This window comes from Zonotrichia leucophrys, chromosome 1 (genome assembly GCF_028769735.1).
Source record: "Zonotrichia leucophrys gambelii isolate GWCS_2022_RI chromosome 1, RI_Zleu_2.0, whole genome shotgun sequence".
NCBI lineage: Eukaryota > Metazoa > Chordata > Aves > Passeriformes > Passerellidae > Zonotrichia > Zonotrichia leucophrys.
This window is the reverse complement of record NC_088169.1, coordinates 8,410,295-8,433,296: the sequence shown is the minus strand read 5'-3', so window position 1 is coordinate 8,433,296 and position 23,002 is coordinate 8,410,295. Positions and strand designations below refer to the sequence as shown.

The window sequence follows — 23,002 nt, the reverse complement described above, 5'->3', positions numbered from 1 at the left end:
AGAGGCTGAAACACAAAGTATGTACAGGAGGGGGAGGATACCATCAGTAGGTAGAGAGAGGAGAAAGATCTGAGCTGGGGAGCTTCTCCCAGTGGAAAAACTGTACTGAAAGTGTGAAGACTAAACCATTCACTCCACTTTACTAACTCTCCTAAACCCAAAGAAATAATGACAAACAGACATCCTGATGTATCACAGCCACATTTGCTGAGGGACTTACAGAGGATTTATTAAACACCCAAATGCAGCTTTTCTTAACTATCTTTAACCAAGATCTAGAATTATCCCCAGTGAAGCATGATTCAAGTAGGAAGTTAACTGCAGTTACTCATTTTGGATCATTGCAACAATCCCACCTTTAAAATACAGGAATTTGAACATTCAGATAAACTACAGGATATAATCTGGTTAGTGATAATGTAAAACCAAGTTTCACCTTACACTTGTAACAAACAAACCACATGAGCTCTTCAGCACAAGATTTCCAAATCATAATGTAAGATTTTCTAAAGTGCATAGCACTGCTAGGTAGCCAACTCCAGTGATAAGGAGAAGCTGATTTTCAGAGGAGCTCCAAGACAGGAAAGGGAAGAGCTGTGTCTCTATAAAGCATTTCAAGCCAAACCCTAATAACAACTGATATGTTGCTGTTGTTTCCCCCTAGCTTCAGCATTCCATCTCACAAGTGGTACAATGCACTGTGAAGTAGGTGCAATTTCTAAGATTAAGTCAAGGCAAATAAATTGTAATAACAATTGGAAGTCCTCACATAAACATTACACAACCTAAAGTAACTGCTTACTAGAAATCTTAGAAACAGCTCCTTAAAACGAATCAAAGTTAAACACACTGACAGTGTAAAGCACTTGAATTTTTGAGTCACAATATTAGATGTCTCCTGCAAAGCAAACCTTTACCTTCATGGCTCTTTCCATCAGTTTGGAATCACAGGCTGGCAGTGGAGGCTCATGAGATATTTGTAAGGGTTTTGAGACATCAGTTTCATCAATTTTTATAGTGACCTTATGGACAGATGCAGTCCCTGTTTTCCTGCCAAGTACCTGTTGACTTAAAATAAATAGAATAATTAAACCATGCAACTGGAAGAACAGAAAATATGTTTTTCAGTAGCTAAACCTTGATTCTGTGTGCTCTGGTTAAAAACAACATTATGCCAGCTGAACTGAAAAAGGCATTTGTTTCAGATGACATCTTAAAGCTGAACTGTTGGTAAACTGTAACTACATGAAGAATTTTAGGTTACTGCAAATTTAACACAATCAGAAGAGTACTCAGATTGCTTTTTAAAATTTTATCTAGTGCAAGTCAAGCAATAAATACAGTAGAAGTCTGACAGAGATCTAATCAATTTTTAGATATCTGTGTAAATACAAACTCATTTATAACTGCATCCATTGCTCTTCTGTACATTAATGTGCAAATCATGTAACACATGTTAAGTATTTAATTACAAGAATTTAGGAGTCTCACATCAAAAAGAAAGTACAATTCTGAAAATTATGGCTCAAGCTTGGTAAATACAATCCCTCCTGTTATTTCATTGTTTGTGAACAATCCTTTTGAAATGAACTTACTTCCAAACAGAGAGTGAGAGACATTTCCCTGCATGGTAGCGCTCCACTTGCACGAGGTCACCCCAGCGCTCTCGGATCAGCATCAGTGTTTGGGAATGCAGGACTTCCAGCTGCAGAGCCAGGCAGAAGGAGTCTAATGCATGCAGCTAAGGAAATATAAGATGCCCAGGAAGTCTCTGTACTACACAAAGTTGTTTCTGTAGACTGCATTAACCCTTTTGTCATCTAAGGCACATAAGATGCTGTCTGAAAACATGCAATGTACTAATCCAGAGATACAGACAGATAAACAGCACCAAGTATTTCTCAAAGGGGTTTATTTCTGTGGTTTTTTCTAAACTCTAACCTAGCACAGGTTGATAGACAAGACAGTCACAGCCCAGTTTTACAAATTTCTGGCTGTCATCACCTTTTACTGAAAAGATGATTACTAACAAAGAAATTCCACTCACCCTATAGTTACCACTAACCCCAACTCCCATGGTCACCCTAAAAAAATATGACTCTTTTTGCAGACAGACTTTCACTGAAATCCATTTCACACTGTCGAGCAATCTGCCCTTTCCAAGTGGAAAATCACTGCACATCCTGTATCTCCTCTCATTATTCACACAGATACAACAGAGTTAACACACCCTCATCAACTGCACTTTACTGCTGTTCTTGGTAGCAAGAACTGCCAGCTCCCAGAACTTCCATGTCAGCTCTGTAGTTCATCTCCAAAATTACCTGCTGCTGCTGCACTGACTTACCTCACAGCCTGCTGCCTTGAATATTTCACCCTCACCTTTGCTGATTTAGTGTGTAGAATTAAATTTGATGTGCACCTGAGAATTACTGCTTCCAAGGCCATCCTTTACTTCAAGGCCACCATAACTTCATGCCCAGACATTTTCCCCAAGCTTAGCAGGGAATCCATCTCTCCTGACTTGCAGCTAACAAGAGCAAGGCTGCCCTAGACCCCTAACTCAGAAGCCCCTTTCAGAAGGATACGTAGGCAGTTGTACATGTCCTGGAGGGGCTTCTCATCAGCAAACAGCCTGGACTGGACCAACTGATGGATGAAGTTGATCTGCATGCTGTGAACCAAGGCTCGACCATCTTTAGCAAATGAAAAATAAGTCATGTTAACCATCAGGAAAGTAGGTATTTAAATTAATTCAGTAAGTTGATAAATTAAAAATAAAAAAGATACAACTGTACCGAGAAATTTCCATACCAGGTATTACAATAAAACAACAAAATTCTTGGTTTACTCTGGAAATTCTTGGTTTACTCAGTCATTTTACTACACTGTCACTGTATAGCTTTGTTAAGGTATTAAGTGCCTATAAAGCAAAGTTGAAACAGGACAAGTACATATAACTTCATTCTCTTAAGTGGTGATATGGAGAAAACCCAGCATAAACAAGACTTATACAGTGTCAGACATTAATATCATGTTAAAAACAAAGTGTAAAGGTTGAATTTTTTCTTTACCACCAGTTTCCTTGTCTTCAACCAAAATTTCCAGCTTGAGAAGGCGCCAGGGGATGTCAGGGTCATCACCCATCACTGTCAAGGTGGCCTCAAACTCACCCTCAACTCGGAACTTCACACGGCCATTGGCTGAGGAAGACAAGAATGTTTTATTTCACTCAGCCTTCTAAGATGCCTGAAAAATAACAGTGTGGTAGCTCCTGGCACTCATAATGGATTACTTCCCTATCATTTCTGCTCTGTTGCTTATGTTTCCGTGCAACTGTGAACATTTTACAGTCTGCAACAGACCCAATGTCAATAAGCAGCATAGAGAGATGTACAAACTGTCCTGAGGTTAACTTGTTAAATCTGATCACTTGTTAACACTTGTGCTTCTGTAATACAGAGTAACACTGAGCTGACTACCAGCCTGACAAACAAAACATCTGGCTGAAATATTCCTATTCTTTGCTACTATCAACAATGAATGCTTTCAGCAATACTCAAATGACATTCAGAACATGGATCTCAGCCCAGGCTGAAATCCAGCCCTGAAAACACATCTCACTGCAAAGCATTATTTAATATTAGAATATTTTAAATCCATTTTCATGAGAGGAAGATAATCTTTTGCATAATTTAAATATACACAACAAGCAAAGTTTATGCACATTATTTATCTAATTGACAAGTGCATCCTCACACCTGTGAACTGCCATCTGTTTCACAAATTGGGAGCAAGGACTTTAAAACTATGCAAGCAAGGTCATAAAAAGAATGAGAGGCAAAGCAAACAAGTAAGTACAAGTCTTTACTCTGACATTCAGGTCAACCTTCTCAATCATTTAACAAACTATGTTATATACCTTTACAATTAAAGACGTTTAGCAATATTCCTGCAAAACATTTAACTCAGGAAATTTCATTTTCAAGAGCACCCCAGGCACACTCTTAAAACAAATCACACTCTAAACCAGAAATTAGTAGTCATTGAAATGTTTAGTTGACTGAAAACTTTTAAAGCTCAGACATATTATTCATATATCATTCATATATACTTCCATTAGACAAAAATACCTCTAATATTGATACTGCAAGCACTCACACAGGGACTAGAGAAAACTAGCACTAAGATTCTTCAGGAACATCTTTGATCTAGGTCTGTGGGGAATGGTTTACAAATGGCTAACCTTGTCTTGGTTAAAAGCATGGACTAGGTCCATTCCCACCCTGTTCTCTGTGGATCTGCAATAACCTGGCCCAGTTTATAGCCATCCTACCTGTACAAAAGGCTGTCTTAATGTTTGTGCTAAATGAAAACAGATCCCAAAACAGTTTAAGAGATCTGCACTGTGGTGAGCCACTGAACAAAAGGGATGCATAAATATGAATAAATTCTGTGCCTGAACATGAATATAAAAACAGCTTAAAAAAGCAACACTGAGTGACTTGTTTAAACTCAAGTTCAAAGAGTTTCTGCAGTAAGACCTAACAGTTTAACTAATTATAAAATTTAATTAAGATGAAGTAGCCCAAAGACTTTCACAGAACATTTACTGAAAGAGCAAGACAATGTCTAAAACTTTTTGGCATTACCTGCACAGGATTTCTTCCTGAAAATAAATAATATTTCAGCAATTTTATCAGTGCTCTCATTTTTCAAACAGGGGGAAAACCACATGTTTTGATGTCATAAGAGACAGGATCCCAGTATTAACAGATGAAGCTCTGTAATGGTCTCAATTAAGCTATCATTTAGCTTTGCTTTAGTGTTAAAACAGCACTTTTATATCAGCCTGCAATAATGTATCCTTCAAGAAATAATTGCAGTTCTTACCTACTGTAAGATTTGCCAGCTGTGGAGGGAGATCTGTAGTCACGAGTCGATGGCGAAGGATCTGGTTTAGCTGATGAAGTGTAGTTTGCTTCTCACTCTTTGTTATTGGGTCAGGAGGGATTATTTTATCCTGTTACAATAAAGACAAGCAAGTCTATGTATCTCAAACAAGTATAACAGATTGATAGCAGCAATTGTGAAAACCAGCCAGACCAGAAGTCTGAAAATATAAATACTACAGGCCATTGCCCAGTGAAGTTTATATCTTGCACTCAGATTTGCTTTCTAGCTGATTACATTTCACCCAAGACTGCCCACTGAATAAAATCACTAAATTTGGCGGAACTAAATAAATGGAGGGAATGCTTTACTGGGAAAGCATAACTTGCTCAAACAGGAAGTGTTCTGCATGAGAAACTGACACTGCAGAGCCTTGGCACTGGGCCTGTATTGAGCTACAGCTCCATCTGCACACGGCCAATTAGTTTGATTACTGTGCATTTGATACCATGCAGGGGATTCCCACACCCCCCAGGCAGGGCAGCTCCTCACCCTAATGCAGGTGGGCAGCCGAGGGTAGGATCCAGTTGTCAGAACATCAATTGCATACGGGATGGCAAAGCTGGGCAGCCGGGCATGAACCAAAGCATCTCGAGCCAGCGATGCCAGACGATCTGCAGTGTCCACAAACAGGATGGCTTGCTGATCTAAGAAACTGGATATCATCTGTAGAGGACAAGGAATTAAAAAAAAAAAAAAGAAGCAAATTAAAAAAATGCACAAATCAATGGCCCTTTATATTTAGTTTATCTGTTACTTCCAATTCAAGTAACTGCATTTACAAAACAAAGAAAGAATGAATATTCTGGCCACTGCTTACATTCACATGCAAGGACACTTTCAACCCACATGCCTTTCCTGCTGCTGTGGGGGATCTGTACAGCACCCAGTTCTTTATCTGCTGATTGCTACTGGAATGCAACCATACTTGTTTGTAATCAGTAGAGGCTTGTTTTTCTTCAACATTCTGGACTTTATTCTTATTTATCCAAGATCAGGATGAAAGTGATAATAAGAACTAACACACTCAGATCACCATCTTCCCTGTCCTTAATTGGGTTATCTTTACCCAAATAGTTTCTGACACTATGTGCAGACAAGCCTTTCATTTTATGCCACTGATGAGTTTTTGGGAAAATGAACTGTTAAATAACAAGATTATACAATTTCTAAACAGGAATATTTTTTCAAATTTAGTAGTAAGAAGAAGTCAGGGTGCAGCAATATCCCCCAGAGCCTTTTTCATGCCAGACTGTGTCTAACTTACCGCACACTTTTCCACCTTCCCAGCATTATTAGCCCACTTGACCAAGGCTAACAAACGAACAAACAGCTGACGAGTGCGACTTGCAAACTGCACTATCTCTATTTTTCTGGAAAAAAATAAATGGCACATTAGGCCAGTGTTCAGACATATAATAAAGCTGTAATTTAACTGTGTGGCAATTTAAAAAAAAAAGCTGTAATGATATCTTTTAATTGTGTTAATGCAGGCATCAGTAATATGCAGTGGCTTGTTTGATTAAGAGCATAGGGGGAAAAAAGTCTCTGTTTTGAATACTTAACAACATACATGGATTCTAACAAATCATGACTGTCTGGCGAAACAAAAAGCATATTAATAGGAATTAATTACTGACTGTAAGAGAAACAATTCCATAGTGAGCTCAACTGAATTATCTTTACAGCTTTTATAGGATTTCCCCAAGGCTTAAGGTTAAGTTTAAAGTAGGCAACATACCCAAGGATTACAGGACCTGACAGTAACAATACACTTATATTCAATAGAAATAGATAGATAAATAAATAAATAAATAATATACTAAACAAAATTCTAGCATTTTTACAATATCTTTACACAGTAGGCTACAATATGGAAATAGGGTGGTGGGGGGAAGACCACAAAAACCCCATCCTTTAACTTTGCTTTCCATTCCTGGCTTGCAAAGAAATTAATGTAAGAACTTCCTGACTCTCAATATTCCTCCCACCATTTTTGTACAAGACAGTCAAAATGAAGGAGTGTATGTCTGCATGCCTTCAGAGCTATTTTTTGTAAAAGAGAATGCAATAGGGGCATAGGCAGATTTTCATGCTTTATTACAGATCTACACTGGAGATGCATCAGACAAGACACAGATCTACCGTGTACATCTGTAACACCATGCACTCTGAAATACCACTTCATCAACACTTTATAGAGGTTGTCCCCTCCTTCTACGTGTTCAATTTACTAATTTCACCATGGTTTTCTACTTAGTGTGGAAAAAACCCCAAACCTAAGCTGTTTTCCTGATATGGTTTTCTGAAGTAACAGAAGCGTTTGGACAAAAAGAACATTAATTAGTGCATAAGATATTGGCCTCTACCAAACAGAAGCTGCATCTCCTTCTGATCCCAATCTGTAAAACACAAACTCATAACACAAAAAGAGCCTGATTCTGCTGAGAGGGCTGGTTGTAATGAGGTTAACTCTTCTGTGCAAGCATTATCTGCGTGTAGCAGATGAACATGTAAGGCCAGAAGCACAACTAATACCATCTGGTCCTGTTTCTTCCATTACATACTGTGAACCTCATCCAAGAACTTGGGCATTAAGCCAGTAATGCCTCTGTGTTCTAGAGCACATGTTTTGGAATGGCATTCAGCCTGATATTAAGATTTAAAGTGGTGGACAAGCTGTTATACGTACACAGTACTCTAACAGTAACCACACTATGAAAACAACATGTTGAGAATTTTGAAAGATTCAGGAAAACTTTATGAGATTTGAAAGATGACTACAGTGAGACTTTAGAAAGCCAGCAATCTAATCTCTAAGATGAACTCTACATAGAAGTTGGTAAAATCCAGTAGTTATGTCAAACATCTACGGTGAAAGCAGCACAATAGAAGGAAAAATTCAAATTGATGTTCTGTGACTGAAAAGAAATTTTAAAAAACCAGCTCCCAAAAAGCACAACAATTTAATAATGAAAATGATTGACAAATCTAGACAGAGTATTCTGGTAACTGTTCCATTAATACCACTTAAATGAAGTTAGAGAAGACTTGTTACTTTGATTTGACAGAACCCTGCTTCCAGAACCACCTCCATCATCTCTGAATGACAACTGCATGGGGAATCTACTTCTCTAATAAAACATAAAGGCCTTCAAATTTGCTACACTGCCTTTCATTATAGGTACATAACCTCATGCTGGGCTACACAAAATTTAACATTCAAGGAAGATGAAACTTAAGGAAAGAAGAACAAGAAACAAAGATTAAAAATCTTTCAAACAACCATGTTGCTCAGTGCATTTTTTACCCTTGGTCTTCACTGCTAAATTTGGATCTCAGGTTTAAGATCCTTCAGACTAATGGCTGAGTCTGGGGAGTAAAGCATTAGCTACAGTGGAATTAAATCAAGTTAAGGACCACTTAAGCAAGCTTGACATAAAAAAGTCCATTGGATAGATGGGCTGCATCCAAGGATTCTGAGGGAGCTGATCCATGCCACTGTAAAGATGCTCTCTATCACTTTCAAAACCCACAGTGATCAAAGGTCTTGATGACAGCAAAAAGCCAAGCACCATGTCCTTCTTCAAGAAGGCAAAGGAGGATCTTGGGACCTATAGGTCACTTGGCCTAAGTTCAGTTCAGAAAAAATCTCATAGGACAAATCTTTCTCTAAGCTATGTCCTGCTAAACACCAAGCATGAAATTAACCTGGAAACAACCATCAGAAATTTGCCAAGAGCAAACCACCCCTGACCAACAGATTGCCTTCTACAGGATGAACTGCTCTGTGGTCAATGGGAGATCAGAAGATGGATTTACATTTCCAGAAAACATGTGGAATACAAGGATGGGCTGGGGAAGCTGAATTTGCTCCTGCTTAGGAAGAAAAGGCTGTGTCAAGATCCTACTGCCATCTTCAAGTATCTAAAGGGATATTGCAGGGAAGATGGAACCAGACACTTCTCAGAAGTGCAAAAGGCCAAGGTACAACAGCCACAAACTAAACCAGTGAAAAACTAGTTAGATATGAGGAAAAGAAACACACACAGTGATATGGTCAAAGACTGAAGTAGGTCATCCACAGAAAGGTAACAATAGTCCATTACCCAGAAGAAAGCCCCTGGATTTCCCCCACAACTCAGCACTATTAATTTTCCACCACAGTACTAATGCTTTTTTAATCCAACCACGTTCATGTAAGAGTTATTTATTCCTACAATTGATAACTAATAAATGACCCTGAAAAAAAAGCACCATGACACATATTTTCTCATCAGGTTTTCTTGTCCCAGCATCTTTTAAATAAGCATTGTAACACAGAATTTATATTTTTTGTGAACTTTATTGGAGATAACACCATCCCATATTCACCAAAGTATATGTGCCATGTGACCAGGCTCTAGCTCCAAGAAACAGAGCTTGAAGCCCAACTAGAGAATCCATCAGAGTCTCAAAGCTAGAGAAAATATGGATAATTAAGCCACATTCCTACAGATGAGCTCCTCCAATAGCTGGAAATGCATTCCACCAAGAGAAGTTCTGAGTTAAAGCCAACAAGGATGTGAACATTTAATTTCAAGACAATTTCAGTCATAGGACATTTTTTGTACATTGAAGGTTGTCTTATTTTCTTTTCTCTAATCCAGTAAGATTTAAGTTGTTGCTCCATATCCTTTGTTGCCCAACAAAATAGAATCCAATTTTACCTAAAAATGCTAAATATCTAGATGGGAAAAGTCTGCCCATGAGTACAAGGGAGCTCTGGACCCAGGTCAGAAGTAATTTCTTCAGTAAATACTGTGATAATTAAAAACTCACACTAAACCAAATCAAAATCTACACTGTTTCTCTTAATAAAACACTATGCAGAAGGAAAATGGGTACAAGTAATCATTCCAGGTTATGATTCCATGAAAATGGGATTAATTCCACATGTTATGAGAGTTTGGGAAGGTTTGAGATAACAATTAATGATCACCCTGGTACACAGAATTTCTTATTAAGATTCTTAGAAATATCATAGCTCCTACATCTCTGTAAAGAAATTTAGGTCAATTAACATGTCAAATAAAGGGAACAATATTCTGACAAGTTTCATAACATTTATTATGAGAAACAGAAAAGTAAATGGATTCTTTTCATCTCAGCAGGATGTTGTTCTGGTCTCTTACATTTGCTTTCTAATAATTTTCACATTTCAAAACCACACAGAACAGGAGCAGAAAACTGTTCATGATAAGAAAGACCAGATAACATGGAAAAATGCAGAAAAGAGGTTTTTACCTTGTTGTCATTGTTGAACTGTTTCTTCTGAACAAAACATTTCTTTATCACACTAACTAAAATCTATTTAAATTCTAAAGTTTCCTTTCACTGCAGCTTTACTGTCAATTCATTGCTTCAAGATTCATGAAGAGAAAAACACTCTTAACAGTTCACCTACTTTAACAGCAACAAAACAAAACCCCAAAAATCTATAAACCCAAACACCAACAAAACTCAATATTGTCAGGATGCTGAGAAAAATCTTGAAACTATGTAGGGACAGCAAGACAGACAAAGCTTATTTTCTTGCATAAAATCTAAAATTACATGAAAAAGATTTTATTTAAGCAACAGTATTTCAATATTAACATCCTAAACAAGTTCTATATTTTAACATGTATTACAGATTCTCTTATCATAACTCACCTTTCCATATCAGTCTTTCTCGGTAATCTATATGAAAGAGAGGGGGAAAAAAGAAGATGTATTATATATCATTCTATTGCATTCCAGACAAACAGAAATTTTGTTAGACACCTTCAGTTACAGGAACTTCTACACAGCTACAAAGTATATAAAAAATAGCACCATGGGTCACCTGTCACTAAAAAACTGGAACTACTCAAATTAACTGAAAAGTTTGATGAAGGCTGCTGAGATCAATTACTATACACACACCATTAACATACAGGAAGGACTTCTTGACTGATATTTTGGAGGTTTTTTCAAAGCAAACTAAAACTCTAAAATTCCTTATCCTTTCCAGAGTTTGAACAATCTTTAACTCACACCAGGCAAAATTCTGTTTTCACCAGACATGGTACTGCACAATAGCTATACCTCTCTTTTCCCATTTGTTCTGTATGTCACTTCTTGAAACACACAGCTTCCCCACAAAGTAAGAGGGGAAACAGGTTTATTCAGAGTCCAAATGTTTTAAGTCAAGTTTTTCTTGGCCCAAAACCATCCCTTTGTTTTGCCAGTTCAAACGCAACAACGCCAGCATAGCAAATCATTAAGTAAATGAAAATAACTTATTTCCCAAAAATAACCAAATGGTATTTTAAAAACTACAGAGGTAAGTCAAGCAGTTGCAGCATCTGAAAATATATCGGTTTTAGACATTCCAGTTTCACACATTGATATCAGTACCAGCACTCCACTTGGGGTTTTCTGGCAGTAACTTGGGGATAGACTTAAGCATTTAAGCAGCCAATCTGCAGCTGCTCTCATTTCTCAGAGTTATTTTCTCTGTTCATGACAGAACACTCAGCAACTTTCACTGTGCCCCTGGACACAGCCTGATGCAGAGACCAGCGTGCCTGCACAGGCATCTGCCCAGGTGGGAGGATGGACAAGGGTATTTATGAGAGCAGGACAACGGGGAATGGGTTCAAATGAAAAAACAGTAAGTTTAGGTTAGATATCAGGAAAAAAATTCTTCCCTGTTCGGCTGCTGAGGCTCTGGCACAGGCTGCCGAGAGAAGCTGTGGATGCCCCATCCCCGGCAGTGCTCAAGGCCAGGTTGGATGGGGCTCTGAGCAACCTGGGCTCGGGGAAGGTGTCCCTGCCATGGCAGGGGGCTGGAACTGGGCGATCTTTATGGTCCCTTCAAAACCAAACCATTTTATGAATGGGAAATCGCGGCCACCTCCCCCCCACTGCAGCCCCGGATGAGCTCCGGGACGGATCCCGGCCAGGCCTCCGCATCCTCCCGGGATGCTGCGAGGCGGCACGGCCAGCCGGGCACGGAGCGATCCGCGGCACTCACAGGTCGGCCAGCACGGTGAGCTCGGCGTAGGTGCGGTGCAGGAGGAACTCGATGAGGGTGCTGAGGCGGTAGCCGGGGCTGGCGGCGGCTGTCACGGCACCGGGGGCCGGCGGGGCCGGGGCTGACGCGGGGCCGGCCGGCACCAGCTGGGCGCTCTCCAGCTGCACCGGCGCCATGGCGGCGGCGGCGCCTCGGCCCCGGGCAGGAGCCGCGCGGCAGCCCGGGAACGGCTCCCGGCGGCGCCGGCACCGCGCCCGGCTCGCCCCGCACGGACGGAGCGGGGAAGGGGCGGCGGGAGCGGGGCGGCTCCGCAGCGCTCAGAGCCCGCCGGGCGCAGGGGCCGCCGCCATGATGGGGCACGGAACCGGAAGCGAACGGGGAACCTTTCCGGGAAGCGCGGGCGGGGCGGGGGCAGCGGGATGGGGGGACGGAGGCGGGACACACGGACACAGGCGGGACACACGGACACCGGACACAGGGATACGCATGGACAGAGGGACACACAGACGGGACATGTGGATGGCGCTGCCCGTGCGCCACGGGACCGCTCGATCCCGGGATGGGTCAGGCTGGAAGGGACCACAGTGCGCCGTCTGGTCCCACCTCCCTGGTCAAGCGGGGCCATCCCACAGCACATGGCCAGGATTGTGTCCGGACCGTTCTGGAATACCTCCAGTGAGGGAGACTCCACACCCTCTCTGGGCAGTCTGTCCCAGTGCTCGGTCACTGCACAGTGAAGGAATTATTCCTCATGTTCAGATGGAACTTCTGTGCATTAATCTGGCTGTTCCTCCTGTCCCATTGTTGGACCCCACAGAGCAGAGCCTGGTCCATGCCCTGAGCCTCCCTGCAGACACAGACAGGGATCAGGGCCCCTCTCTGCCCTCTCTTCTCGGGTCTGGACAGGCCCAGCTCCCTCAGCCTGTCCTCAGTGAGATGCTCCAGTCCCTCCATCATCTTTGTCACGCTCCACTGGATCAGTTCCAGATGCTCCATGTTTCTCCTGGCCTGAGGAGCCCAGAACAGGAAGGACACAGCACTCCAGGTGATCCTCACAGGGCTGAGCAGAGGCCCAGGATCCCCTCCCTGCCCCTGTATCTGCTGATGTTACTGAAATCCAGGGTGAAGGAGAACCCGATTATAGACTTGGTGCCTCAAAAGTGCTGTAGTATATGCTAGTGATAATTCATGCAATTAATGTATGGTATAAAATATTGTAAAATCCAAACCATGTCTTTTCGACTACCCTGGCCGGGAGCAGCTGTCTTATTCATATACATCTGGTTCCTGGACCTCACGTTAAGATAAACATCGACGCTTTAAAGTAAGAATAGAAGCTTCCAGGGTGATAATCGATGGTTTCCCCGAGTTGTCGGGGACCACCCGAAAGCTATTATCGCCCTGCCGATTGCATCTGTCCAGATAGTCAGCGGCGCCACTCTGATACACCTGAATACACGGCTTCTCCGGAGTCGACTGACACCAACGACACACCTAGACGAGGCTTTTGTCCACTTCTGCACACGGAAAGCAACAGCGATGCATGTGAAGAGACACAAAGAACATTCGGTCATCTTTGCCTCGGGCAGAATAAACTGTGTAAAACCTCGCTGCGCCAAGCCGCGAGCGTGAACGGGGAGACTCTGACACTCAGGATCCGTGTTCACCCGGCGCCGATCCCGGGCTCGACGCTGACTCTTTGGCTGTGGTGGTATCGATGACCAAACTTGGGTCTCACAGACAAATTAATAAATCTTTACTAAGTTTTGAAAATTTTGGCTCAAGATTTGATCATTTATAACAGTGCCTTTGATGCAGCTCTTGGGGCTGTCAAGGAGCAGTGGGCTCTGCTGGACTCCAGGCTGGCCAGTCCCTTCCTGATCATCCATTGGTGACGGGTATCCAGTGAGAAGCACTCACCATCCTTTGAAATCATTGTTAAAGAGAGAAAAGGGAGCCATGAGCAGCAGAACATCCAGTGGGATTCGGGGATATACACAAAGCATGGGGAACTTTTTCATATTTCTGCCTTACAGATCAACTGGCACTGCTGAAGGGAGGGAGAGGGGAGGTCTGCAAACAGCTGAAGATTGATGTGTTGTGTACTGGTTACCAAAGGGAACTGTGTAAGGAAACTATAAATCCTGGGTGTTGTGTGTCATGATTCAGTCAAGTGTTAAATCATAAATCCTTGCCTTATGATTACAAAAAAACCCCTGAAATAAACATAATAAATACCCAAACTCCTCCAGGTTTACTAGAAAGAAGGAGAGGTCCTATTTGTTTTGTATGAAGTGCAGACTTTAAAAAACCTCACCTCTTATACATATCTTGCCAGGAAAGTTAAATATTAAAGGAAACATTTTTCAACCTGAGAAGTGTGTAATCAGTTTAATAATAATAACAATAGCAATAACCTGTCCAGGTAGGAAGGGCAGTACTGCTGCAGCTGTGAGCCATGCAAGGTTTGTGGGCTGCCTCAGTCACAGCAAGATGAACCTTTGAGCTGGGGGTGGATGATGATTGTTGGCTGGGAATTTTTTACTCCTAAAATCACTAAAATGTATTTATACCTAACCTTTGTTGGTTTTCTTTTTTGATTGTGGTGTTTTTTATCAGTTTTTTTTTTTTTGGGGGGGGGGGTTGGATTAGTTGAGAGGGTTTGTTTTGTTTTTTTTTTCAATACAGATGAAAGAAATATTCGTTCTGTTTATATAAATTAATCTCTAAAGGATCTATAAAGGATAGAATGATAAATACTTTCTGGATCATATTATGGTAAAGGTTATTGACTTAATGTATTTTAAGTTCTTGTCTGCCCATTTAAAGATTTTTCTTTCCAAATGTATGAAAATCTTTTATTTTTTCACTCTACATGCATGAATAAATGCAGTGTACTCCTTTTTACAGCCAGCTAGCTGCACTAATGAAGAAAATACTGACTTACACAGGAATCTCATTAGGCTCTTTATAAGAACTGTAACATAGAAATACAGGATTTTTAATTGTTTTCCCTCCTTACTCTCATCTCTTCTCTACTGATTTAGTCTGTAATAAAGTTCCCATTGATTTCAGTGGCACAAGCTCAGACTTTGTTAATGAAAAGCAGGTGGGAAATACTGATGCAGTTTAACTTTGCTGCTGAATCTTTCCTGGTCTTGGTGAAGTTTTCAGCATTGGTTGGAGGGATGGATGTCCTCAGTGTGTCTGCCTTGTTCCACTCCTCTTGGAGAGAAGTTAATCAGTGCTGTGGCACAGATTGTGCTGGGCTCTCCTCTCACATGGCTGCATAGGAGAGAAGCTCTTGATCCTGTTTTCAAATAAAGGAGGAACAGCTACAGGGAAATTTCAGAAGGTCAAGGCTTACAGTTTTGTGCCCACAGCAATTGTGCTGTTGGGAGACTTGGCAAGATCAGTTGTTTTAACTGATGGACATGAGTGTTAGGAGTTCAAAACCAATTGTCTGGCCTATATAATAGTAGCAAAAAAGAAATATTTCAATTTCCTGCTTCTTGTTGCCTTTCTGAGGTTGGCAGTGCTATCATTCTTTGACACAAGTACTTTGAGGAAGGATGAGCATTGTGCCTAAATTCAAAACTTCAGCTTGAAGGAACTGGAAGTAGGTTCCAGAAATCTGTTGGGGTGGAAAAAGCAAAACTGCATGAGAGAGAAAGCTGGGCCAGTGGGGTTGTTGGGGTTTTATCTAGCAAAAACTAACAGTAAGGTTAGGACTAAGTCTTTTGTCCTTGTGTGTGTGTGGCAGCCATCTTGACATCTGCAGTGTCATGCTTTTTATAAGCTACAGGAACGTAAAATTTGGTGGGTGATTGGTTGATTATTTATGATCATGGTTTGTATTTTTGGGGTAGAGAGGGCTCCTTGCAAAAGCGACCGTATTTTTATTTGTGTTTGTTCTCTTTATTCAGCAGATTCCAACTTCTGCCATTTAAACCTGGTGACAAATTTTCTCATAGCAATGGGAAGAGAACAGCCTGGTAAGTCTCACACAGGCCTTGGCTCTGACCTCAGGCCTTCCTGCAGACAAACAGCCCCTCACACAGACACTCAGAGTGGCACTGGGCCCTGCCCAGTGACCAGTGTCACACAGACACTCAGAGTGGCACTGGGTCCTGCTCAGTGACCTGATGTGCAGGCTTGGCTGGCCCCATACACACAATGAGTGTGCATTTCTCAATCCCAGCAGATTTCTGGAACATACTTCCAATTCCTTCAAGCTGAAGTTTTGAATTTAGGCACAATGCTCAACCCATCACAGGATGGCTTGGGTTGGAAGGAACCCTAAAGATCATCTTGTTCCAATCCCCTGCCATGGGCAGGGACACCTTTCAATCACTACAGCATGTTGCTCAGAATTTCATCAAGCCTGGTTTTGAACGCTTCCTGGGATGCACAGTTTCTCTGGTCACCCTGTGGCAGGGCCTCACACCCTCACAGAAAAGCAGCCATCTTGATGAGCAGCTCTGCCTGGCTCTGTCATGGAGCACAGGCAGGGCCTGAGAGCCGTAGAGGAAGAAGAGAAGCCTGGCAGGAGGATGTGGTAGGGACACAGGGGATGGGGGAGATGGCCCAGCATTGCAGCCAGTGTCTGGGTCAGCCTGGCCAGCTCCTGTGTGTGCCCCACTGTGTGACATGAGGATGCTGAGGGGTCTCTAGGGGAAGCTGTGTGAGGAGCAGCTGAGGTGCCTTGGTCTATTCAGCCTGGAGAAGAGGAGACTGAGACCTCACTGCAGTTACAGCTTCCTCATGAGGGGCAGAGGAGATGCAGGTACAGATCTCTTTTCTCTTATGACCAGTGACAGGACCCAAGGGAATGGCCTGAAGCTGTGTTAGGGGAGGTTAAGGCTGGGTATTAGAAAAAGGTTCTTCCCCCAGAGGGTGGCTGGGCGCTGGAATGGGCTCCCCATGGCAGTGGTCACAGCACCAAACCTGACAGAGCTTGAGAAGTGTTTGGGCAATGCTCTCAGGCACATGGTGTGACTCTTGGGGTGTCCTGTGCTGGGCCAGGAGTTGGACTTGATGATCCTGGTGGGTCTCTTCCAGCTTGACTTATTCTATGATTCCACAATTCTAGTCACTGCACCCCTCTGTGAAAAGCCATACTGAGGAGCCCAGAAGCCTGACATCAGATAGGGATTTGTTGGTTGATCAGAACCCGTTGCTATTAACTGTGGAGCTGACAGGGTTACAGAGCTAATGGGAAGCACAGCAGGTGACTTTCTGTTTCCAGGGAAGTTAAACATTTACTGTTCTTGGAGCCCTGGGGCGAATGTTCAGTGTGAGGGAGCCCAGACCTTATTGTGCTCTACAAGGCAGCTCTGAGCTGTCCTGTGTTTGTGTGGCTCAGAGCGTGGGCATTCCATTTCTCTGTCAGGCTTTTAAATCAGAGAAATGTTTAATGACACAGGCACCTCCTGGACTTGACATTTAAGTATTTTTTTAAATAATCAAAAATAATACTGTGCAAATATAGTGCAAAGATTTCTTGTTAATCATTTAATTCATACAGTGTTGGGACGTTCAGCAATGTTATATCCAAATGCCCATATAAATTAGGAGTAATAAGAGTCTCATATCTTTCATTCTTTTTAGAAGACATGAGAGAATCAGATATAGTGTGGGAGAGCTCCCACATACTGTATCAGTAATTGCAGTGCTACATATTATAAACTTACAGAGCTTATGATTCAATAAAAGTGAAGATATATATTTAAATTCTAATGAGATTTCCTGTGTCACTATTAAACCAAACACCAATACTGAAAAAATATTAGATTTTTCTATTATAACACTTGCATGAATGTAAGACTTTTTCTATAATGTTATGCTGAAAGTCCAGTAGAAAAATATCAGTGACCTTTTAATCACAAATTATTGTATGTCCTGTATCTTTATTAGCTATTATTTTTTAATTAAAAGTATTTTTAAAATTAATTAATTTGTACCTCAAGCCACAAATCACTGTTTTGTGATTTGTGATTGTGATTTGTGCAGGGCTTTCTGCACCAAAAATAAAGCATTCTTTGCAAAATTTTTTGTGTGTGTGTTAAAGGAAGAGGGTTTGTAGCTGGTTATTGCAGGTGCTCTGCTTTTTTTCTGTTTATTAAAAGGGTCACAAAGGGAACCGACTAAAAAAATAAAAAGCCTGCAATTTATAAGCATTAAAATTATAATTGTATGTCTCTTATTTTATCTGTCTGTGGGATTAAGTTTGACAACTATTTTTTTGAATGATGAGACCTATAGTAACAGATTGAGAGTTCTCCATCAGTCACTCTGGTTAGTGAGACAGAGAATCTCTTGTGTGGTGTGTAGTAAAGTACACCCCAGTTCTAATTATGTGTTGTGAACAACTTAAGAAAAGCAACATTCTCCAAGTCATAAAATAGAATCTTTGATTTTACTTCAATTTACAAAAGTCCTCTTTCTTATTATAAGGCAAAATGGATGATTTTTTTTTTAATACTGAACGTAGCTGTATTACTCTGAGCTTCTTTTGAGGCTTTTTTACTAACAATGTTGATATCCAGTGTAAATTTTAAATTGATTTATTTCTGTCAGGCTGGAACTAAAGCCAGCTAAAGACCTTGCTATCCTCAAAAGACTGTATTTTCATTATTATTGCCATTAAGTTAATTACAACTCAATTTACTATTTTAACCATAGAAGATGCATTTTTTTTCTGTGTATAAAAAAATGCTTTGTTCACAAGTAATTCTGAAATGGGAGCAAAACAGTGACATCCTTTCTGAACCCCACATCTTTGAAAAGCTAACAAAGGAGAAAGAGCCCCTGATCTGGCAATCTGGCACAAGGGGGTAAAGTGATGAATTGCACTCTTCAGTCATGGACTTGGACAATTTGACAATACTTTCCAAACCCTGTGATTCCTCCCCGTCTAACCATCCCTGGGTGTTGCTCAGTATTTGAAAAAGATACATGTGTGCTGAAAAAATACAAAGTGAGCCCTTATTTCAACATGAAAGCGCTTTGGGGCAGAAAGAATTTATCTGTGCAAACACCTAAAAGAGATGGAGAGAATGTCAGGGAAGTGGATGTGATTAGTCATACCCAGTGGGAGCAGGCCTGCAGCTGTGAAGGATTCTGCCCTGACCTCAGGAGTAGACAGCTCGATTGTGTTTAGCTGCTGCTGCCTGATACATTCAGACAGTGCAAACTCTCACGCTCCTCCAAAGACAAAAGGTGGGTACCAGAACATGCTTAATTGCAAATTCTTTGTAGATCTCAGATGAGGTTTAAATGCTGACCCTCTCTCTCAGAAGTAAGGACATGCAGAATTGTGTCTGAGCTGCCATCCTCCACTCAGACTTTGGATGTGAAGGAAGTTTCTGGGCTAAGATGCTATCTAAGAAACTTCCCTCTTGCACAGCTTCTAGATTGGGATTTTTTTCCCCAGAAGGGATAAACCAGCATTTTCTGTAGCAGTTAGAATCTTATCTGAGCACTGCCTGTGTCACAAAGCTCCAAGATGCCAGCTCTGACAACGAGGAATGCCAGAACAGGTTTGGCTCTAGGCTTAAGAGCTGATTACATGTTTAACTGTGACTGCAAACTTGGTTGACTTAGTGAACTCCAGCAACAATTCACTGTCCCTTAGAATTGAAGAGTACAGTAAACAGGCAAACCCATATCTGTAGCAGTGCAGGAATACTGGTTCTCTAGTAGATAATAATGTATTTTGCTAATGGGCAAGAGGTGCAGGTTGCTCTCAGATGCTATAAGGGCTTCCACACAGGCAGCAATTTTGGCCAGTGCCAGTTTTGGAAGATCAGAAATTGTAGGCTGAGGGTGGAATCCTCTCTCTTCAAGGATTGTATTTCACCTGGAAGCACCAACTTCTCATACCTACCCAAACACAGCCCGTTGTGGCAGAGAGACAGGAAATCCTTTGCGTGGGGCCAGGCAGCACCTGGCTGAGAGATTGTTCAGAGATTTTTGTGGAGCACAGACCACATCCTGAGAACTGCATGTAGCCCACAGTTCATGCTGCTTACAGTTAAGCCTGGAAGATTCCCTGCCCTACTGATTGCAGAAGTAATTAATAGCCTGTGGCTAGTTGCAGCACTGTGCAAAATGCTACAAATTGTAACCTTTCTGCACAGCTGTAGAATGCAGAAGACGCAGTACAATCTCAGTAAATCCTGGCAATGTTTTATTTTCACTTGGGGTTCAGCCAGGAGAGCTGTAGCCCCTTCTATCCCCCTTCTATCTTTTGTTTGGTTGGTTTATAGGAAATTATTTGATCCTGATCCCCAAAAAGTGGGCACTTTTTGTGAAAAAGTGCTTTCACCAGAAAGCACAGCACTGCCAAATGACGCTGTAGTGCAAACAAAACAAATTGTGTGGGGAAATGACTGTGCTTCACCTCAGAATGTCACTTACTGGAACTGATTCCTTCAGGCCTGAGAGCAAGATTGGAAAGAAGAGCAACAACAGAGCAATATCTCTCCCTCTAGTGCCTATAGACCCAGACTTCCCAGAGTATGACAGCTCAAAGGAACACTGAGAGAGACTGTCTTTCTGCAATGCATTTAGGACAAGCAAAAGCACATTCACAGCTAATTTTAAGCAGCCTTCAGAATGCAACACCTTATTAACTCACTTGTGCCTAATCCTTGCATTCTGGTATTTTTAGAAGGCATCATGCAATTCAGCTGTAGTTCCAGCCTATGTCTCCTTTGTAATAGGTGACACCACTCTATTTCTCATTTTATTAAGAATTAGCTTTCTGGCAATAAGCCTTGCTCACATAACACATACTGATTTAACTAAATGAATTTAGAAATGATATTAGATACACATGGACACTCCTGTTTCTCCTCCCCTCTAAGGTGGCATTCATAGTTTGGTTTAAGGGAGTCCTATGACGAGTCTAGGTGGAACTGGTTGAGACCTGCCTCCACCACTTGCCTGTCTCATCCTCTGCACCAGGAGGAGAGTTTGGTCTAATTTCCTATCTGAAACTGTAGGAGGGCAAGGTCACCTCCATAGGCTAAGGGTGCTTTTCTTGGCCACCTTTATAGTGCAAGAACCCCCACCAGTACAGGACTGCAGCAATTTGAGTGCATGGATTTTGAGGCTTTTGAAGACAGTGCCTCTTCCTTTGGTGGCTTATTATTTTTTGGTTTTGTGGGAACTCAGGGTACAGCTGTATCAAGTGTAAACAGTGCTATTTTGTCTGTGCCTGGTTTTATCCTGATCCAGTATCTCCCAGCCAGGAGGCTTAGGTTAGCTCTGGGCTGCCTCTAATGAGCTGCAAATGAAAACAAAGTCCTCTAGCCCGTGGTTTCTCTCTGTTATGTGTTATCTAATCAGGGCTCTCTGGAACAGGACTTTGGAAACCTGTTCCCTGCACAAGCATATGAACAAAACTTATCAGTGGTTTGTGTTAAGGCTGCTTTGGAGCAGACAGAAATACAGAGCGGTCTTTTTGATGATTTTTTTTTTCATAAATGTATAATATGTTTTCTTACAAAAACAGACTTTAAAAAAATCCCCCTTCTCTTTAGCATCTTGTAGAGCCCTACTCAGAGGTACAGTACATAAAATACCAGTACATCAGGAGATAAAAACTGAACATTTTCTGGAATAAAACAGGGAATGAAAACTAAAACCAGTTCCTGTTCCTTTGACTTGCTAGAATGTAGATAAGAAACCTAACATTTCTAGGGATGAGTTTGTGTACATGGGAAAGCTGCTGAAAATCAGTGAAATATGTACTTAAAAGCTGATTATTCTGCACCTTTCCCTGGACAGATCCTTTAATACTGTACAAACAGTGTCCTTCTGCAGTGGAGGTTAATCTGTTTCTAATAGGTAAAAAGAGACCACGTAGTTCTGTAGTGCAAAATGTCTGCTGCCAGAATAGCTGGGCAGAGCCTTTTCTCCATGCAAAGAAAGTCTATCTTAATTGCAGTTAATCCAGCCAGAAAAGAGCAACAAATCTCTATGCACAAGAGGTATTTATCAGTCTGAAATGTGACAGGAAAACAATGAAGGCTTCCCCAGAGAGTGCTGAGTCTGAACTCTTATCAAGCTGCCCCTTCATTTCACCCCAAAGTTTCCCTGTTGAAGAGGTTCCCACCTTAGGTATCACATCACCTCCTTGTTAGTAACATCGCAATGCATGAGGAAATTGTGTCCAGGGTTTCACTGTGCTGGCAAAATGTATCCCCACACCTTGGAGAGGGGTGAGCAGGGACAAGTGAAGGACAGGGCGGGAGTTTATCAGCTCTGGGTGTTTTACCTGGGAGGACTGGGACTCTTGCTGTGCTCTGAGCTGCATCCAAAGGGGCAGAGGTGACAGGAGCCCCTGTGCACACACTCAGGCACTGGAGGTGTCCATCTGTGTGCACAGCACAGAGCAGCAGGCAGGGATCAACCTGGCCAGGGCATTAATCTCTCCTGTGATAAGAGCCATAAATCACAGTATTCAGAACATGCAGGAGGAGTGGCAAAGAGCACTAAACATGGGGGATGTAATCCTCCCTGCCTACCCTGAAGCAGAAAAGCCTGTCTTGTAGCCCACGACAATTTCACCCATTAGTCTGTTTAGTCCTTCCTGTCAGAGCACTGTTTCATTTTCAAACACAAAAAATTCCTAACTATCTTGAAATAATAATTAATTTAATTCTCCTAAGCAGAGCAACCTGCAAATGGTATTTCTCCCATCTGCCTCCAGTATCTCAGTATATCAGAAGGCTTTCTCTACTCTCCTAATCTTTTAAGGACTCACCTGAGCCCTTTGTCTCAATCTTCTACAGCCTAAAAATAACTGTTCTTAAAATGGGTCAGTGTCTGAACAGATGTGGTTTCCTCAGTGTGGGTGATGTTGCAACAGGAAACCAACTTGCTACAGAACAGAGTCACTATTTACACTAGTCCTGGGCCATGGGTAGGAACCTGTCACAAATTTTAACTGAGAAAAACAAATGTTAGTCATAGGAAAAAGGGAGAAGGTTAGAGAAATGA

General features: G+C 41.7%; 1 protein-coding gene across 1 annotated transcript in view; it reads right to left on the bottom strand.

Moving 5' to 3' along the window:
• MED14 (mediator complex subunit 14) overlaps positions 1-12,330 on the bottom strand; it is a 34,719-nt gene extending 22,389 nt beyond the window's left edge. The window contains exons 1-9 of the mRNA XM_064706559.1: positions 11,993-12,330; positions 10,648-10,674; positions 6,221-6,326; positions 5,446-5,619; positions 4,894-5,023; positions 3,075-3,203; positions 2,589-2,696; positions 1,596-1,728; positions 918-1,068 (exon numbers count right to left, since the gene is read on the bottom strand). Coding sequence (XP_064562629.1) covers positions 918-1,068; positions 1,596-1,728; positions 2,589-2,696; positions 3,075-3,203; positions 4,894-5,023; positions 5,446-5,619; positions 6,221-6,326; positions 10,648-10,674; positions 11,993-12,168 — 1,134 coding nt within the window. The 5' untranslated portion in view covers positions 12,169-12,330. The remainder of the gene's footprint in view (positions 1-917; positions 1,069-1,595; positions 1,729-2,588; positions 2,697-3,074; positions 3,204-4,893; positions 5,024-5,445; positions 5,620-6,220; positions 6,327-10,647; positions 10,675-11,992) is intronic.
• Between the last annotated feature and the right edge of the window lie 10,672 nt (positions 12,331-23,002).